The sequence below is a fragment of the Triticum dicoccoides genome, chromosome 1A, assembly GCF_002162155.2.
Source record: "Triticum dicoccoides isolate Atlit2015 ecotype Zavitan chromosome 1A, WEW_v2.0, whole genome shotgun sequence".
Lineage (NCBI taxonomy): Eukaryota > Viridiplantae > Streptophyta > Magnoliopsida > Poales > Poaceae > Triticum > Triticum dicoccoides.
Window position 1 is genome coordinate 138,776,285 of NC_041380.1, and position 16,646 is coordinate 138,792,930.

Below are 16,646 nucleotides of genomic sequence, written 5' to 3' on the forward strand. Positions count from 1 at the left end.
GTAAGAGGAGACATGGGCATGTATTGAACTTATTCGTCATAAAACCACATGTTTTCATGCTCGGCAAAATATGTGGAGGATCCATTTTTGCTCTAGCGTAATCCGCAATGAGACCGTCCGCTTCATATTTACCGGAAACGGGGGTACTTTTCGCTCCGTTTTCGCCCTTGTTGCTAGCAATGGATAAGGAGACTAAGAACATATTAATACAGGGGCTAGAAGATAAGGAGGGAACTTGTACAAGTACCCTACCAACTTGCAGCCTAGCCAGAGATCAAAAACAAAGCTTGCAGCTTAGCCTTGGTTGCTATCTCTTCTCCTCTCCCCTCCCCGCCCCAACTACTCCCTCTCCTCCCACATACGCTTCTTCAAGAGAGCAGAGCAAACCCAGCACGACACCCTCATCTCCGACCAAGATCACCGCCGAGCAGACCACCCGTCCAGCGCCACCGATGGATTCGTCTCACCACAAGGTTCATCTCTCTGCCCGGCCGTCTTCTAATTGAAAAAAAGAAAGATCTTCTTATGCTCTGTGGCTGCTGATGTGTTCCTGGCCTCTGCCTCGTCTCCCTCAGGTGATCGGGGTCGCTCCGGCGGCGGGGGAAGGAGGGAGGATGTGCTGCGTCGAATGCCGCACCACCACCACCCCCATGTGGCGCAGCGGGCCGACGGGGCCGAGGGTGAGTTCCCCACTTCTCCCCTCTTTTTCCTTTCTTTCTTGTTTGTGCTTGTGGCCTGTGGGGGAGGTGATCGGTGGTGTCAACCATGGCCTGATCACCACAGTTCTTGCGGTTCATACTGCGATCAATTCTTGATTATATCGTTCAGGCTGTTCCTAGAGCGATCATGCTAGAATCATTAGAGCCTCTGGTTTTGGCAGAGTATAAGATAGGGTGGCGATTTTAATCCGGGTATTTGCGTGGGAGAGGAAGATCATAAGATATGGCGGCGATTTTTATCTAAAAAAAGATATGGTGATGATTGTTCTAATCAGGGCAGCTTGGAGCTTTGGATAAAGTCCCACGGCAAAGGGAGGAAAAAAAAAAGAGAATCAGTGTGTGTACTCAGTTTTGATTCCATTTGGAGGTTAGGTGAGCTGTTCCTCGCAACAGTGCTAACCTCCAATCCCCCCTAATATTCCCAAGTGGCATGTGTGAGATGGGATATTTAAAAAGGGGCCAGCTTTTCTCTGGTTGTTTTCTATTGGTTGGGCCAATTCTTTAAGGGATATCCTTATCACCATGATAGTTTTTCACTTCATTCTGGCACCGAGCCGTGCACCCATCAACCAGTAATCTCTCCTTTTTAGTTGGCAAAACTGATATGTTTCTCTGATCTGAAAAGTAACAATGGAGTTAGTGGTCCTAGTCTGGTAACAAAAATAGAGCTGAATGTGTATTGAACATCTTTTTTTAAAATTGTGTATTGAACTTTTTCACTTCCATCCTAGACGCTTTGCAACGCGTGCGGTATCCGATACAGGAAGAAGAGGAGGCAAGAGCTAGGTCTCGACAACAAGCCACAGAACCAGCAGTTAAACCAACAACAACAACACCAACAACAGCAGCAGCAGCAGCAACAACAACAACGAGAAGATCACGGAGAGGCAACAAGTGCAGTAAAAGACAGCAGCAGCAGTAGCAACAACAAAAGCAGTAACCTCCAAGTGGTGAAGAAGAAAAGGACGGTCTCAATGGGGGTGGAGGAGGCTGCATTCTTGCTCATGGCCTTGTCCTCCTCATCTACACCCCCACTACTACATGGCTGACGACCCCCCACAATTGGTGCGCCATGTACATACATACATGATATACAAGGCAGCCTAAACAGACCACCAAGTGATTCCAAACCAGTCATACAGATTTCTTAGATGGATTATCAGGATGGAGCAGCAGGGAAATGATGTCTCTTTCAGGCTGATGATGTTGATGTGATGGGGGGCTGGATTTTGTATTTGGATCCACCTGCGCTGTAGATCTTGGATCGTGTCAGTGTGTCGCATTCGGGACCGAAAGGGAAGGTGCTCTGGGGCAAATGTTTGCTCCGGAGAGGGAAAAAGCTGGTCAGTGGCTGTATGTTGTTCTGTCATGGTAGGCTCAAACTGTGATTAGTCCAGAGTTTGTTTTAATTTTACCCCTGATTCAATGTGTTCCCTATTTTCTGTTTATTTCCATGTAAGTGTTTTGTTTCCATTGTTAATTCAGAAGGATGGGTGATCAAAAGCAAGCATTGCCCTCCTTCATGTGTAATAAAGATCAAAGCAATAAAAATGATTCATTCCTTTCAATTCAATCAGTGCAAATCAAGACAGAAGTTTGCGTTTCTTATGCTGATTGATGCTGATGAATCCAGATTTTATTTGCAGCCATAACCATTCATGCATATGCAAATGCAAAACATACAGTACATACAAAGCAGAAATAACCACCATGAAATTACACCTGCCATACCAAAGTGATAACCTTTGGTATTAGTTAGACATGCTCAGCATATACAGAGTTGGACAAAAGGAAAGATCAATCCAACTATCACTTTATTCAGCCCTACTGCAGTTGATGTTGGTTCAGGCTACTGCTGCTTCTCTACCATGTGCGGTAGTCTGCTTCTTGCACACATTTGATCAAAATTACAACCATCTAATCATCACAAAAACCTTCAGGCTATTCCTGGTTTATCTCACAAAATATAGTGGTAACCTATGGTTTTGGGAGTGGTAATTCTCCAGGACTTTTCATGCATAGCATGGTTTCCCTGAACAAGCATATGTGACAAGGGTTGCGATTTAACTGTAAAAACTCATTCCATCTGGCCAGCCAGTTCAGCTTCCTCATCACCATCAAACTCCTGCTCCACTCCTTTCACCTACCAAAGAATGAAACATGAAAGTTTGTGAAGCCTGCCAACGGCGACATATCGATCGAAGATGAATAAGTTACTCTTTTAAGCAAGCTGGGCATAAGAAGCAATAGCAATGTTAACAGATTTCTTGAATAGTACCAGATAATCAGCATTGTAGCTATCAAATAATGGACAGCCTTTTTCACTGAACACACACACAAACACACAATGGGAGCTGTTCCAAGAAAGGGGAAACAAAGCACTGAATATTACCTCGGGCACATAGTGCATGAGCATGTTCTCTATGCCAGATTTCAACGTGACTGATGAACTCGGGCAGCCACTGCAGGCACCTTGCATTTTTAGCTTCACTATTCCTGTTTCTCTGCAAGGATAGTATCACAGTGAGACAATGTAGCCAACATTCTTTAAAATCAGCATCATACATGAACATCAGGAGAGGGAGGTACTAACGGCTCAAATCCTCGGTATTCAATGTCACCACCATCATCTTGAACAGCCGGACGAATACGGGTCTCCAACAGTTCTTTTATCATAGCAACTATTTCTGAATCATCCTTCGACACAGACAAACATTGCATGGCAGATTTAGAATCTCAAGCACAGGTTTTCAATTATTCATGATAACAAATGTTATTTTGCATCCCCACAGAGAACAAAAAATAGTGTGTCAGTGCTACTGCTACCTACCTTCCTGTCACACACAAGAATTAACAGTATGAACAAGTTCGTTAGCATTATTCAGCAGTATTGTGCTGGTGGTGTGAACCTTGATTCACAACGTGATAACTGCCGTGCTGAAGATAACCAGATGGCATGGATGCGTTGCTCAGGTCACCAACCTCTCCTAATTGGACTTGCTAGATCTTTCCTAAGACAACTAAACTCTTCCATAATTCTGTACTTTCCTAATGAACTCTTAATATCCGTCTCTCCCATGGACTTATGTTTTATATTGTTACTGTATGCTTACATCTTGCATAAAACCAACACCATTTATACTTCACACCCTAGATGAACACTTCTATAAAAAGCGATATGACTAAAAAGCATAAAGGTTCTGCCAACAGTAATCTTTTCTTATAATTGTAGTTTAGAAATATTGTATGGCACAGGAAATGACCATGCTGCAGAAGAACAAAGCTATGGAAACAAACCATGAAATAGAAAGAATGTCCATGAATACCTCATGAATTGCTGTGTCCATAGCAGCTGCGGTATTTGAGTCCAGGAAAAGTGGCTGTCCAGATGAGTAGAAATCCATTATCGCAGCAAAGACCTCAGGCTTAAGATAGTCCCATGAAGTCTCATCAGATTTTGTCACAGTTACAAAATCAGATCCAAAGAATACTCTTGTAACTCCTGCATAGAAATTGAATCCAGTCAATACCATGACCAAATGGAATATTTCACTGAGAAATTTTGGCGCCAATTTCAGATGTTGTGCTGTGACATCTTTGCTGTTACATATTTACCGATCCTAGCATTTATTTTGTCGTTATGGTTCCAAAGAATATACAAAGAATGCCAAACTAAGCCTGAAGCATTTGCATGGATGTACTATTTTGTAAGAAGTCAAATCCCTTATTAAACAATGATAAAGTTGCACGTCCTCATCATGGTGATGCATTTGAAAAATAAAGAACCATCAGCTCCAAATATGTCTTGCCTAACAGATTTCAAGATAAGATCAGGATTCTTGCTTTTGGAATGACTTCCTTCTGCCCTATGAACAAATCAACCGTGTGCATTTTTGCATACTATTCTTCAAATTTAACCCACCTCAATGCCTGCATTAAGTTATCATGCCCTTTGCCCACGTTAAATAGGTCTCCCTCAATTTATGTTTCACCAATTTATTGTATTCAAGTCCCCTTACTCTTCTTTTGTGCCCAAATGGTTGCTTGGATGTCCAACAAACCATAGTGCTTACTTAGTTGCTAATTTATTTGGTAAGAATTCAGTGCATGGCTCTCTGTAGTTTGTAAGCCACTTTTTTCAATTACATCTCATAATAGTTCCCTTTAACAGCTAAAAGGCTTTTAGTTCAACAACAGAAGATCAACACGACAAAATGAAAAGGAAAACTAAAAAGTAATTGAACAGAATGAATAGTTAACATTGATTCATTAAAAAAACTGTTTACCAAACACAGAAGACTAAAAAGATCTGTTCTTCCAACTGAATTTCATGGCACAACCTCGTATGCCTTTACAAGTAAACCTTATCTACACCTATGTCAGACACAGAGCGCCTGCTTGTAACACAAGGGGGGCTGGGTAGGTTTTTAAACTTTGCAGGGGCATGTAAGGACTAGACACATAGCAACAGATCGTTTGTTGTGACGATGGTAACTAACTGATTAACAGGAGGACTGGTAAATACGCAAATTGAAATGCTGAAATATAAAATAATGCAGCAGATTACTAGGGCGGCTGCTTGATGTACCTTCGATCGCAAACAGTGCCTTCGCCAAAGGTGATGTCATCGCAGTCCGAGCATTAGGGAAATCAGAGCTCCCAACTTCCATAACCGGCTTTCCAGGATGGAACATGAGCGACTGCGGGTTGGGGGTCGACTGCGTCTGGATGAACATGGTCCTCTTCTGCCCTGTCCATGACACCAATGTTGCAAGCAAACAAACATGAGCACATGAGCTAAGGCACTGACACCAACATATTCACGAACAATCAGGTCGTCTAATGCAAGAACAAGATCACCTAAGTGGAGCCCATTTCAGCTCAAAATGCAATGCAAGCAATCAGAGAACATTACTGACCTACAAACGAACGCGTCGTCGCTCAGATGAAGAAACCGACCTACCACGTGCTAAACTAATTCGCTAGCCGACCCTAAAGTTCACATCTCCACGCGTCCAATCCGTGAATCCGACCTCCCTAGCATGCCAACCTCGCAGAGCCAAATTCGACACAAGGAGAAGGGGAGCGGCGAAATCTAACCTCCGAGCCGATCCCATGGGGAAGGGGGAGCGGGATTCCTGGGCGCGGCCGGGCGTGCGAAGGGCGGCGAATTGAGGCGGTCTAGAGCGCCGCCGGCCGCCGACGAGAGGAAGCGCGGCGCGGGGAGAACCCGCCTCTGGAGGAGCTGGGACACGAGCGCGAGGGCCCTCCTCCTCGCCATCGCCATTCTTTGCCTCTTTGCGTTGCGCTCTTCTCTTCCTCTTCCTCCTCTTCTAGGTCGGCTCACAAATTCGTGACTTCCTTTTGGGCCGGTGATAAGATTCTCGGCTCGTATATGATCTGGACCCTGGTGGGCCCAATGGTTGGGCCTTCAGCTCGAAAGAAATAGTCGGCGTTTTCGCGAGGAAGACTGAAAACTTGGTTCTCGTGTGCGGCGGCGGCAGATCGAGGACATTGGCGGCGGCGGCAGATCGTCTGAACCAGGTACCTCCTCCCCCCCCGCCCCTCTCAACGGCCCGCCGCCGCCGCCGCCAGTCTACGAAACCCGCCGGCCGCCCTGCTCCGCTCTTGTCTGAGTCACCGTCGCCCGCTAATAGTGATAGGCCCATCAGCCATCTTAGCTTTGGTGTTCCACCTTTTGCAGGTTTTTGCATTTGTTGCTATCTTATGGACGACAAGAGTAACGTGAAGAAGGAAATAGATGGCTCCCTTGCGCCCCGTCCTCGCAAGGTTAGTGTTCACTTTCGTTGTTCCTAATGTATATTCCATTGTTTCAATTTGATGGTTACGGTTTTTGCTTCTTGCATTTTAAGGGGGGACTTAAATTCGCACCCAAAAAGCCTCCAAAGAAACCTGCAAAGGTTGTCCCAAAAACGTATGTTTCTTCTGTCTAGATTTTCTTTCACAATTCCAGTTATTCAAGGTTTTCTAGATGGGCAGGCACGGTATCATGGGATTTAGTTGATTATAAACTGTCTACAGGGAGCCTGTTGAGGAGAGCAAGGATGAAATCATTGATAAGGAATTGTTGATGAAACTGAAGACATCACAGGTGCCTATATTAGTCTGTTGGCCGTTTGTTGTATCTGCAAGCTTTTTGTTTGATGGCTGATTCGTGTGTTTTATATTTTGTTTCATCTGTAGAGCACTGATCCCTTTGGAAGAAGACCTAAGGTTGAGAAAAAAGGTAAATGTGGTTAATTGATATTGTGTTCCATGATCCTACTCTTTGAGCATGCTCAGCGCCTATTTTCTCTCATTTGCATTGGCTCATCAGTCAACTATTGTTGCGAAAAAAGCACCTCTTAAGTTCTAAATCTTCATACTTGACTATATGTCTGTAAGAATCTTGGGGGCTGTTAATTGAGGAAGTCGCATCTTCCTCATCACTAGACAAAATTGACCAATCAACTTCCCTTTTAAGTCATGGACTTCTTTGAACAATTTCTAGTTACTAGTTTATGTGTGTTTCATCCCTAATATACACAATGTTGTTCTACCAATACACCGGTCCTGGAAAGGAAACTGTGGAATGTTTCAGAGCTGGCCAAGCACAAGTGTTTGGTACTGTAGTTTTGTTGGCCTCTGAGGGTGAAAACATATTGCGAATAACTTGTGAGGAAACTGTAACTTACAAGGCTTCATGTGCTCATCTTCAGGAATGCAATATGCAGAGGTTGCACCAAATTAGAATCTTGTTCTCTTGCATAGTGTAAAATTACTGCACGTAGTAAAGTGTATCTTATTATAGAGTAGATGTTAAAGAAACTCTCTTAGCTTAGCTCTTTCTTCTGTGAATATGTTAGATTATTACAACCATCAAACTAGTTTGGTCTTGTTGATGAATTCAGCCACTGTTTCTAATATTGCTGGCATTTTCTCTGTAAATTTGGATGTATTACTAATGATATATCAATCTGCTGGCACAACAGAAATCAATACACAGGTTGCATTTGGGCAAGGGAACTCTTCGTACGCAAGATCTTTTCCTACGCGGAAGTATTCGGCAGGTATTATTGCGACATATTTATCTAGATCGTTCTATGTTTAGTTAAACGTTCCACTAAATGGTAATATCTGTTCGTGAAAATTGGAAAAAGAAAATAACTTGTGCTTTTTGGTAGTTTGTTGGCTGGCTTTGCAATTTTGTTTCTCCTTTTGAACAAAACAGAGAACATGGAACACTTATTTGCTGTACATATTAGTGTATTTGGCTGAAGACCTTGCACTCTTGTAGTTGTTAGTCGGGCATTGCAATTTTGTTTCACTTTCAGAATGGAACACAGATCATGCAACACTATTTTAACTGTACATATTGCTATTTTTGGAGCTTTAACACCCTTTCTTTTCATGCATGCTCTGTATGATGTTACAGCGCCAAAAGCACCAAAAGAATATGTGGATCCATGGGTGAGTGGAGTTACCAAGTGCGAATCAATATGAATGTCTTCCTGTGCATGCATTATTAATTTGATTAATTTCCATCTTTTTACAGGATTATACCCATAGCGACTATCCTATAACTCTCCCACTTAGGAGGCCCTACTCTGGAGATCCTGGTATTCTATTGGTCCTTCTGGTCTTATGTTGTAAGATTATTTTTCTTTAACCCTCCATTATTTCTCTCCTACGTACGTCATGTAGAGATTCTTGATGAAGAGGAGTTTGGAGAGAAATCGGCCAGCAGAGCTCAGGATGGCGAATTAACTGCAGCAGAAGAACTTGGATTAATGGTAATTTATTATCAAATTGTTACAGCATGTCATTTCTTGTCCTATGCTTTAGAGCAAAATCAGAATTTTGAATTTACATATTATTAGTATGCAACCTGGTGTCTAACTGCTTGAACCTTTTAAAATAAGCACAGCACAATACAATTCAGCAACCACAAACAGACGACTATAGCTGCTTTTTATATTGACTGTTGTGCTGACAGGATTGGTCCGACACACCACAGTTACTCTTCTTCCAGTTACCTGCGTCTCTTCCTTTACCAAAGCAAATGGAATCTGTTGAAGAACCAAATACTGGCTCTGAGGAGAATGTTGAACCTGCCACAAGCTCTAAAGTGGCACGTGGGCAGACACTCCCTGGCTCTAAGATCAAAGATCTGCCAGGAGGTCTCATGGGGAAGATACTCGTTTATAAAAGCGGTAAAGTGAAGATGAAGATAGGAGATGCACTGTTTGATGTGAGTATGAAAACTGTAAACTGCTGCATTTTGTGTTTGTGTATATGTTTTCCGTGCAACACTAACAATTACAAACTTCCCAGGTATCTCCCGGTTCAAATTGCATGTTTGTCCAGGAGGCTGTGGCGGTTAACACCAGAGAAAATCATTGCTGCACCCTGGGAGAGGTCAGTAAGCGCGCGGTTATTACCCCGGACGTTGGCTATCTGCTGGGCTCTACTGACAAGATGGAAGAATAAGTCCATGTTTGCATGGAATATTGTTCAGGAGAACAACCTGTGAGTATACTTGCCCTTCCTGGACTTCATTCTAGGAGGGAGGTATCAGCTTTTCCTCTATCCCAATATGATAGTCTTTGGTTTTTCGAGGAAATGCATTGAAAGGTAGTTGAATTGATCAGTCAGTGACAAATAGATCAGTGCTGAAGTGAGAGGAATGGCATAAAGTCGCAATTTTGGTAGTAAAGATAAGCTCGTGAATTGATTTTTGTGCCTTGTTCAGGCCGCTCAATCAAGTTTTCTCAGTAAAGTGAAGGTGCTTATATTTGCAAATCTGCTCTTCTTTTTTTTGCCTTGCCATGCGTGGTAGAATGAGTGCAATTGAATGTGAAAAAACATGATGCTACAATCTTAGATTGCGCCCTTACTTTCCTAACAGATGTGCATCTCCATTTGTGTCACCAAAGGCACAGCCAATTATAATGTGATGTGATCACAGCAGCAATTCCTCACCACGTTAGGCTTTGTTTGGTTTGTCGGGTGGTCGCCACTTCCTCACCCATTCCCTGTAGGGATTATACCACTAAATTCTCCTCAATCCCTCCCTGAATTTTTGCTTGGTTAACCCCTCCCAGCATGCACCTATTAATACCACCCATCATACACCATGCAGCAAGATAAGAGTTATGTTTCACTGTGTCATCATTTGAACTGAACAAACATGAATAAGAGAAGATAACCAGTCAGAATCAAGTACAAAAGGATCACACATTTTGTGAAACTTCAGTTTTTTATAGTACCACTGACTAGAAAGCAGATTCAGTTTCATTCAGAAGCAAAAGATGGATAGTCCAGACCATGTTCTCTCTCTTGACCAAAGCAAACTGCCTAGTTACTGGCAAAGAATTTTGAATAGCTAAGCGTCGTCATCATCTGCACAAAAATAGAATAAAATTTCAATGAGTACAACAATTTAATAAAAGGGTGTGATATCTGTAGCTATTGATATCACTGAGCATCAAATCAAGCAAACGGTTCCTTTGGAAATGCATTTTACTGTATATAACAGATACCAGATCGTGATAGAATAGCCAAAACATATCTGTAGCATCCGGAAAAAAAACTTCCATTTACAAAATTGCTATTATGACGAAATGAAACTATAGTGGTAGTACTAAGCAGGAGGTAAATGAGGGATCCATCCATAATGAGTTGCACGGCAGTTGGGACATACCCTAGCGAAACTTTGTTAACTGTAGTAGTCTTGAATTGAACATACCCTAGCAATCCACATCAGTGTTTGCTAGAGCTCCTGTCCTGCTAACCAAAGTATATGCAGATGAACATGGGGGGTTAATCCAATGTTTGGTGATAAGCTATGCTATCTACCTCAACAATTGCAGAACCACCTGCATCTTTTGAATTTTGCTGGACCATAGAGGAAGCAGCAAGCACTGAAGTCATTTGACTGTACTATATGCTACTCCCTTTTTTCACAAATATGAGATGTTTTGGATATTTCAATATGGACTACATACGGATTGAAATGAGTAAACAAACACACTAAAATACGTAAACACTGGAGCGATGCGTTCAATTCAACACTAAAGTGAATATTAAATGGTCTTTGGTTTCGCTATCTAAAAGTGGTAGCTCCCCATCATTTTGATATGTTAGCTAGATGCTACGAACATGATCAGGAGTGGTGATTGCTCATGTATGTGTACATATCTTGCTTGCTTGCATTATAAATAAGGTGGACAAAGGGATGAAAGAAACTATAATAAAGCTTCAATTCCGAAACATGGATCTGAATGTTTTGTCATTTAATAGAGATGAGTTAAACAATAAAACAAGTATTCCTCCGTAACAAAATCTAAGACATTTTTTGGTTTTGCATAGGCATGAAAAAACGTCACATTTTGTTACGGATGGAGTAACAAAAGATGGGATTAAGGACCCTGCTTAGTTGTTGTTCTGAGACAGCTAAGATATGATGACCCTGTCTGTCAAAGATTTTATGATGAGCAATGTCATGGCGGTATGACGGATTCCATCCGAATTCGGTACGATATATTTGTCTGACCCGCTGGATCCTCACCTCCTTTTAATCTGTGTTGCTCAGAAATACAGTATCCTACAATTTCGTTTGTGCATGTGCTCAAAACATATTTTCTTTTGTTCCTTGCGTGGTTCGTATAATTGCACAAAGATGATTTTTTATTTTAAAAAAGGAGTCATAACTAGATTGCACTAAAATCAGCATGCTTCATCAAACTACAAGAAAGGTAACCTACACAAACTGTAGCTTTGCCGTAAACAGAGGCATGAGTTGTTACCAATTCCCTGAATTTTTGTACCAGCTTTCCCCACCTCCACCCCAGCTCCCCTCGCCGCCGCCAGGTGAATCCGACGGGCAAAGCCCGCTCGGCGTTCGGCGGCGGCGGGGACTTCTCCTCGCGGGACGCGTAGCGGCGGCCCTGGACGACGCGAGGCGACTGGCGGCGGCGGCGTCTCGCCGCCGCAGGCAAGCCGGGGCGGTGGCCCCGGGCATGGTGGCGGCGCCGTTCTCTCCTCTCCTCTCCCTGTGAGTCGTGTGGGGCGGTGCTGGGCCGGCCGCCGCGGATCTGGCGCCAGGAGGCTGGATCCGTCGATGGGGCTGCCCAGGCGTGTGGCTCCGGTGGCTGCACGTCCGGCTGGTTGAGCTGCGGTGGTGGCGGCGTGCTGCAGCTCCTGGATGGCGGCGCGGCGGCGCCGCGTAGGTGGAGGTGCTGCGGTGGTCGTGGGGAGCGGTCCCTGGCCTCCGGGGCGGTGTGTGTTGTGCCAGCTCCGGCCGTGCGAGCAGTGTAGAGGTGGTCATGGCTGTTGGCGGCGGCTCCGGGGCGGTGTCGTGTGGCATGGCCGCTGGTGCTTCCGATGAGGGTGGTGGCTCCCTGGATGTGTCAAGGGCTGCGGCACGGTGGGCTGTCTGTTGGAAATATGCCCTAGAGGCAATAATAAATTAGTTATTATTATATCATATTTCATTGTTCATGATAATCGTTTATTATCCATGCTAAAATTGTATTGATAGGAAACTCAGATACATGTGTGGATAAATAGACAACACCATGTCCCTAGTAAGCCTCTAGTTGACTAGCTCGTTGATCAATAGATGGTTACGGTTTTCTGACCATGGACATTGGATGTCGTTGATAACGGGATCACATCATTAGGAGAATGATGTGATGGACAAGACCCAATCCTAAGCCTAGCACAAGATCGTGTAGTTCGTATGCTAAAGCTTTTCTAATGTCAAGTATCATTTCCTTAGACCATGAGATTGTGCAACTTTCGAATACCGTAGGAGTGCTTTGGGTGTGCCAAACGTCACAACGTAACTAGGTGGCTATAAAGGTACACTACAGGTATCTCCGAAAGTGTCTGTTGGGTTGGCACGAATCGAGACTGGGATTTGTCACTCCGTGTAACGGAGAGGTATCTCTGGGCCCACTCGGTAGGACATCATCATAATGTACACAATGTGACCAAGGAGTTGATCACGGGATGATGTGTTACGGAACGAGTAAAGAGACTTGCCGGTAACGAGATTGAACAAGGTATCGGGATACCGACGATCGAATCTCGGGCAAGTACAATACCGCTGGACAAAGGGAATTGTATACGGGATTGATTGAATCCTCGACATCGTGGTTCATCCGATGAGATCATCGTGGAACATGTGGGAGCCAACATGGGTATCCAGATCCCGCTGTTGGTTATTGGCTGGAGAGTTGTCTCGGTCATGTCTGCATGGTTCCCGAACCCGTAGGGTCTACACACTTAAGGTTCGGTGACGCTAGAGTTGTTATGGGAAATAGTATGTGGTTACCGAAGGTTGTTCGGAGTCCCGGATGAGATCCCGGACATGACGAGGAGCTCCGGAATGGTCCGGAGGTGAAGATCGGTATATTGGACGAAGGGTGTTGGAGTCCGGAATTGTTCCGGGGGTACCAGGTGATGACCAGCGTGTCTGAAAGGGGTTTCGGAGGCCCCGGCAAGCGTTGGGGGGCCTTATGGGCCAAGGGGAGAGGGAACATCAGCCCACTGAGGGGCTGAGCGCCCCTCCCACCCCATCTCACGTAACCAGGAGAGGTGGGGGCGCCACCCCTAGGGCAGCCGCCCCTCCCGGCTTGGGGGGCAAGTTTCCTAGGGGGTGGGGCGCCCAAACCCATCTAGGGTTTCCCCTGTGGCCGCCGCCCCTCCCCTAGGGAACCCTAGGGCGCCTCCCCCTCCTCCCTTCCCCCTATATATAGTGAGGGAGATAGAGGGCAGCCGCACCCTTCCCCTGGCGCAGCCCTCTTCCTCCTCCAACACCTCGTCCTCCTCCGTAGTGCTTGGCGAAGCCCTGCCGGAGAACCACGAGCTCCATCACCACCACGCCGTCGTGCTGTCGGAGTTTTCCCTCAACTTCTCCTCTCACCTTGCTGGATCAAGAAGGAGGAGACGTCTCCCAACCGTACGTGTGTTGAACGCGGAGGTGCCGTCCGTTCGGTGCTAGGATCATCGGTGATTTGGATCACGACGAGTACGACTCCATCAACCCCGTTCACTTGAACGCTTCCGCTTAGCAATCTACAAGGGTATGTAGATGCACTCTCCTTCCCCTCGTTGCTAGATTACTCCATAGATTGATCTTGGTGATGCGTAGAAAATTTTGAATTTCTGCTACGATCCCCAACAGTGGCATCATGAGCTAGGTCTATGCGTAGTTTCTATGCACGAGTAGAACAGAAAGTAGTTGTGGGCGTTGATATTGTCAATTTACTTGTCGTTACTAGTCTTATCTTGATTCGGCGACATCGTGGGATGAAGCGGCCCGGACCGACCTTACACGTACTCTTACGTGAGACTGGTTCCACCGACTGACATGCACTAGTTGCATAAGGTGGCTAGCGGGTTTCTGTCTCTCCCACTTTAGTCGGATCGGATTCGATGAAAAGGGTCCTTATGAAGGGTAAATAGAAATTGGCATATCACATTGTGGTTTTCACGTAGGTAAGAAACGTTCTTGCTAGAAACCTATAGCAGCCACGTAAAAACTTGCAACAACAATTAGAGGACGTCTAACTTGTTTTTGCAGCATATGCCTTGTGATGTGATATGGCCAAAAGGATGTGATGAATGATATATGTGATGTATGATATTGATCATGTTCTTGTAATAGGAATCACGACTTGCATGTCGATGAGTATGACAACCGGCGGGAGCCATAGGAGTTGTCTTAATTTATTTATGACCTGCGTGTCAACATAAACGTCATGTAATTACTTTACTTTATTGCTAAAGCGTTAGCCATAGTAGTAGAAGTAATAGATGACGAGACAACTTCAAGAAGACACGATGATGGAGATCATGGTGTCATGCCGGTGACAACGATGATCATGGAGCCTCGAAGATGGAAATCAAAAGGAGCAAAATGATATTGGCCATATCATGTCACTATTTGATTGCATGTGATGTTTATCATGTTTTACATCTTATTTGCTTAGAACGACGGTAGCTTAAATAAGATGATCCCTCGTAATAATTTCAAGAAAGTGTTCCCCCTAACTGTGCACCGTTGCGAAGGTTCGTTGTTTCGAAGCACCACGTGATGATCGGGTGTGATAGATTCTAACGTTCGAATACAACGGGTGTAAGCCAGATTTACACACGCAATACACTTAGGTTGACTTGACGAGCCTAGCATGTACAGACATGGCCTCGAAACACGGAAGACCGAAAGGTCGAGCATGAGTCGTATAGAAGATACGATCAACATGAAGATGTTCACCGATGTTGACTAGTCCGTCTCACGTGATGATCGGACACGGCCTAGTTGACTCGGATCATGTTTCACTTAGATGACTAGTGGGATGTCTATCTGAGTGGGAGTTCATTAAACAATTTGATTAGATGAACTCAATTATCATGAACATAGTCTAAATTGTCTTTGCAAATATGTTGTAGATAAATAGCTCACGTTGTAGCTCCCTGTTTCAATACGTTCCTAGAGAAAGATTAAGTTGAAAGATATTGTAAGCAATGATGCGGACTAGGACCGTAGTCCGAGGAGTGTCCTCACTGCTACACAAAAGGCTTACGTCTTTGATGCACCGCTTGATGTGCAAACCCCTACAACGTCGTCTGTGGATGTTGTGAACACCTGACAGACACATCCTGATGACTACTTGATAGTTTAGTGCATCATACTTTACGGCTTAGAATCGGGATTCCGATGACGTTTTGAACGCCATAGAACATATGAGATGTTCCAAGAGCTGAAATTGGGATTTCAGGCTCATGCCCGTGTTGAGAGGTATGAGACCTCTGACAAGTTCTTTTGCCAACAAGATGGAGGAGAATAGCTCAGCTAGTGAGCATGTGCTCAGAATGTCTAGGTGCTACAATCACTTAATCAAGTGGGAGTTAAACTTCCAGATAAGATAGTGATTGATAGAGTTCTCTAGCCATTATCACTAAGCTACTAGATCTTCATGATGAACTATGACATATAAGGGATGGAGTTGATCCCGGAGCTGTTCGCGGTGCTTAAGACCGCAAAAGGTAGAAATCAAGAAGGAGCATCAAGTGTTGATGGTTTAACAAGACCACTGGTTTCAAGAAGGGCAAGGGCTAGAAGGGAAACTTCATGGATGGCAAACCAGTTGCCGCTCCAGTGAAGGAACCCAAGGTTGAACCCAAACCCGAGACTAAGTGCTTCTATTGTAAGGGGAACGGTCACTGGTAGCGGAATTATCCCAAATGCATGGTAGATAAGAAGGCTGGCAACTTCAACAAAATTTATACGTGTTATTAATGTGTACCTCACTAGTACTCCTGGTAGCACCTGGGTATTGGATATCGGTTCAGTTACTATTATTGGTGACTTGAAGTAAAAGCTACGGACTAAACGAAGACTGGCTAAGGGCGAGGTGACGATGTGTGTTGGAAGTGTTTCCAAAGTTGATGAGATCACCATCGCACGCTCCAACTGCCTTTGGGATTAGTATTGAACCTAGATAAATGTTATCAGGTGTCTACGTTGAGCATGAATATGATTAGATCATGTTCATTGCAATACGGTTATTCATTTAAATTAGAGAATAATGGTTATTCGGTTTACATGAATGATACCTTTCATGGTCATGCACCCTATGTGAATGGTTCATTGAATCTCGGTCGTGGTAATACACATGTTCACGCCAAAAGATGTAGAGTTAATAATGATAGTACCACTCTCTTGTGGCACTGCCGCTTAGGTCATATTGGCGTAAGATGCATGAAGAAACTCCATATCGATGGATGTTTGGAGTCACTTGATTTTGAATCACTTGACAAATGCGGGCCATGCCTCATGGGCAGGATGACTAAGACCCCGTTTTCAGGTACAATGAAACGGGCAAGTGACTTATTGGAAATCATACATGCTGATGC

At 44.4% G+C, this 16,646-nt stretch overlaps 3 protein-coding genes across 4 annotated transcripts; 2 read left to right on the top strand and 1 right to left on the bottom strand.

Moving 5' to 3' along the window:
- The first annotated feature begins 260 nt into the window (after positions 1–260).
- LOC119367527 (GATA zinc finger domain-containing protein 6-like) lies at positions 261–2,292 on the top strand. Its single transcript, XM_037633014.1, has 3 exons — positions 261–473; positions 576–680; positions 1,451–2,292. The coding sequence occupies exons 1-3, from the start codon at positions 453–455 to the stop codon at positions 1,766–1,768; spliced, it is 444 nt and encodes a 147-aa protein (XP_037488911.1). The 5' UTR covers positions 261–452; the 3' UTR covers positions 1,769–2,292.
- A 116-nt stretch (positions 2,293–2,408) lies between these two features.
- Positions 2,409–6,110, bottom strand: LOC119367515 (nifU-like protein 4, mitochondrial). The gene is made up of 6 exons (XM_037633005.1): positions 5,820–6,110; positions 5,308–5,469; positions 4,046–4,221; positions 3,313–3,416; positions 3,112–3,223; positions 2,409–2,862 (listed from the first exon to the last, which is right to left on the bottom strand). The coding sequence occupies exons 1-6, from the start codon at positions 6,004–6,006 to the stop codon at positions 2,797–2,799; spliced, it is 807 nt and encodes a 268-aa protein (XP_037488902.1). The 5' UTR covers positions 6,007–6,110; the 3' UTR covers positions 2,409–2,796.
- A 31-nt stretch (positions 6,111–6,141) lies between these two features.
- On the top strand, positions 6,142–11,434 carry LOC119367496 (DNA-directed RNA polymerase III subunit RPC4-like). 2 transcript variants are annotated; one of them, XM_037632997.1, is made up of 12 exons: positions 6,142–6,263; positions 6,424–6,509; positions 6,593–6,654; positions 6,762–6,831; positions 6,924–6,966; positions 7,712–7,789; positions 8,155–8,189; positions 8,275–8,338; positions 8,424–8,512; positions 8,716–8,970; positions 9,054–9,248; positions 11,091–11,434. In XM_037632997.1, exons 2-11 carry the CDS (start codon positions 6,447–6,449, stop codon positions 9,207–9,209), a joined length of 915 nt encoding a protein of 304 aa, XP_037488894.1. In that variant the 5' UTR covers positions 6,142–6,263; positions 6,424–6,446; the 3' UTR covers positions 9,210–9,248; positions 11,091–11,434. The 2 variants fall into 2 exon arrangements, with proteins under 2 accessions (XP_037488894.1, XP_037488888.1); XM_037632991.1 differs by lacking the exon at positions 11,091–11,434 and having other exon boundaries at positions 9,054–9,521.
- Positions 11,435–16,646: the final 5,212 nt, after the last annotated feature.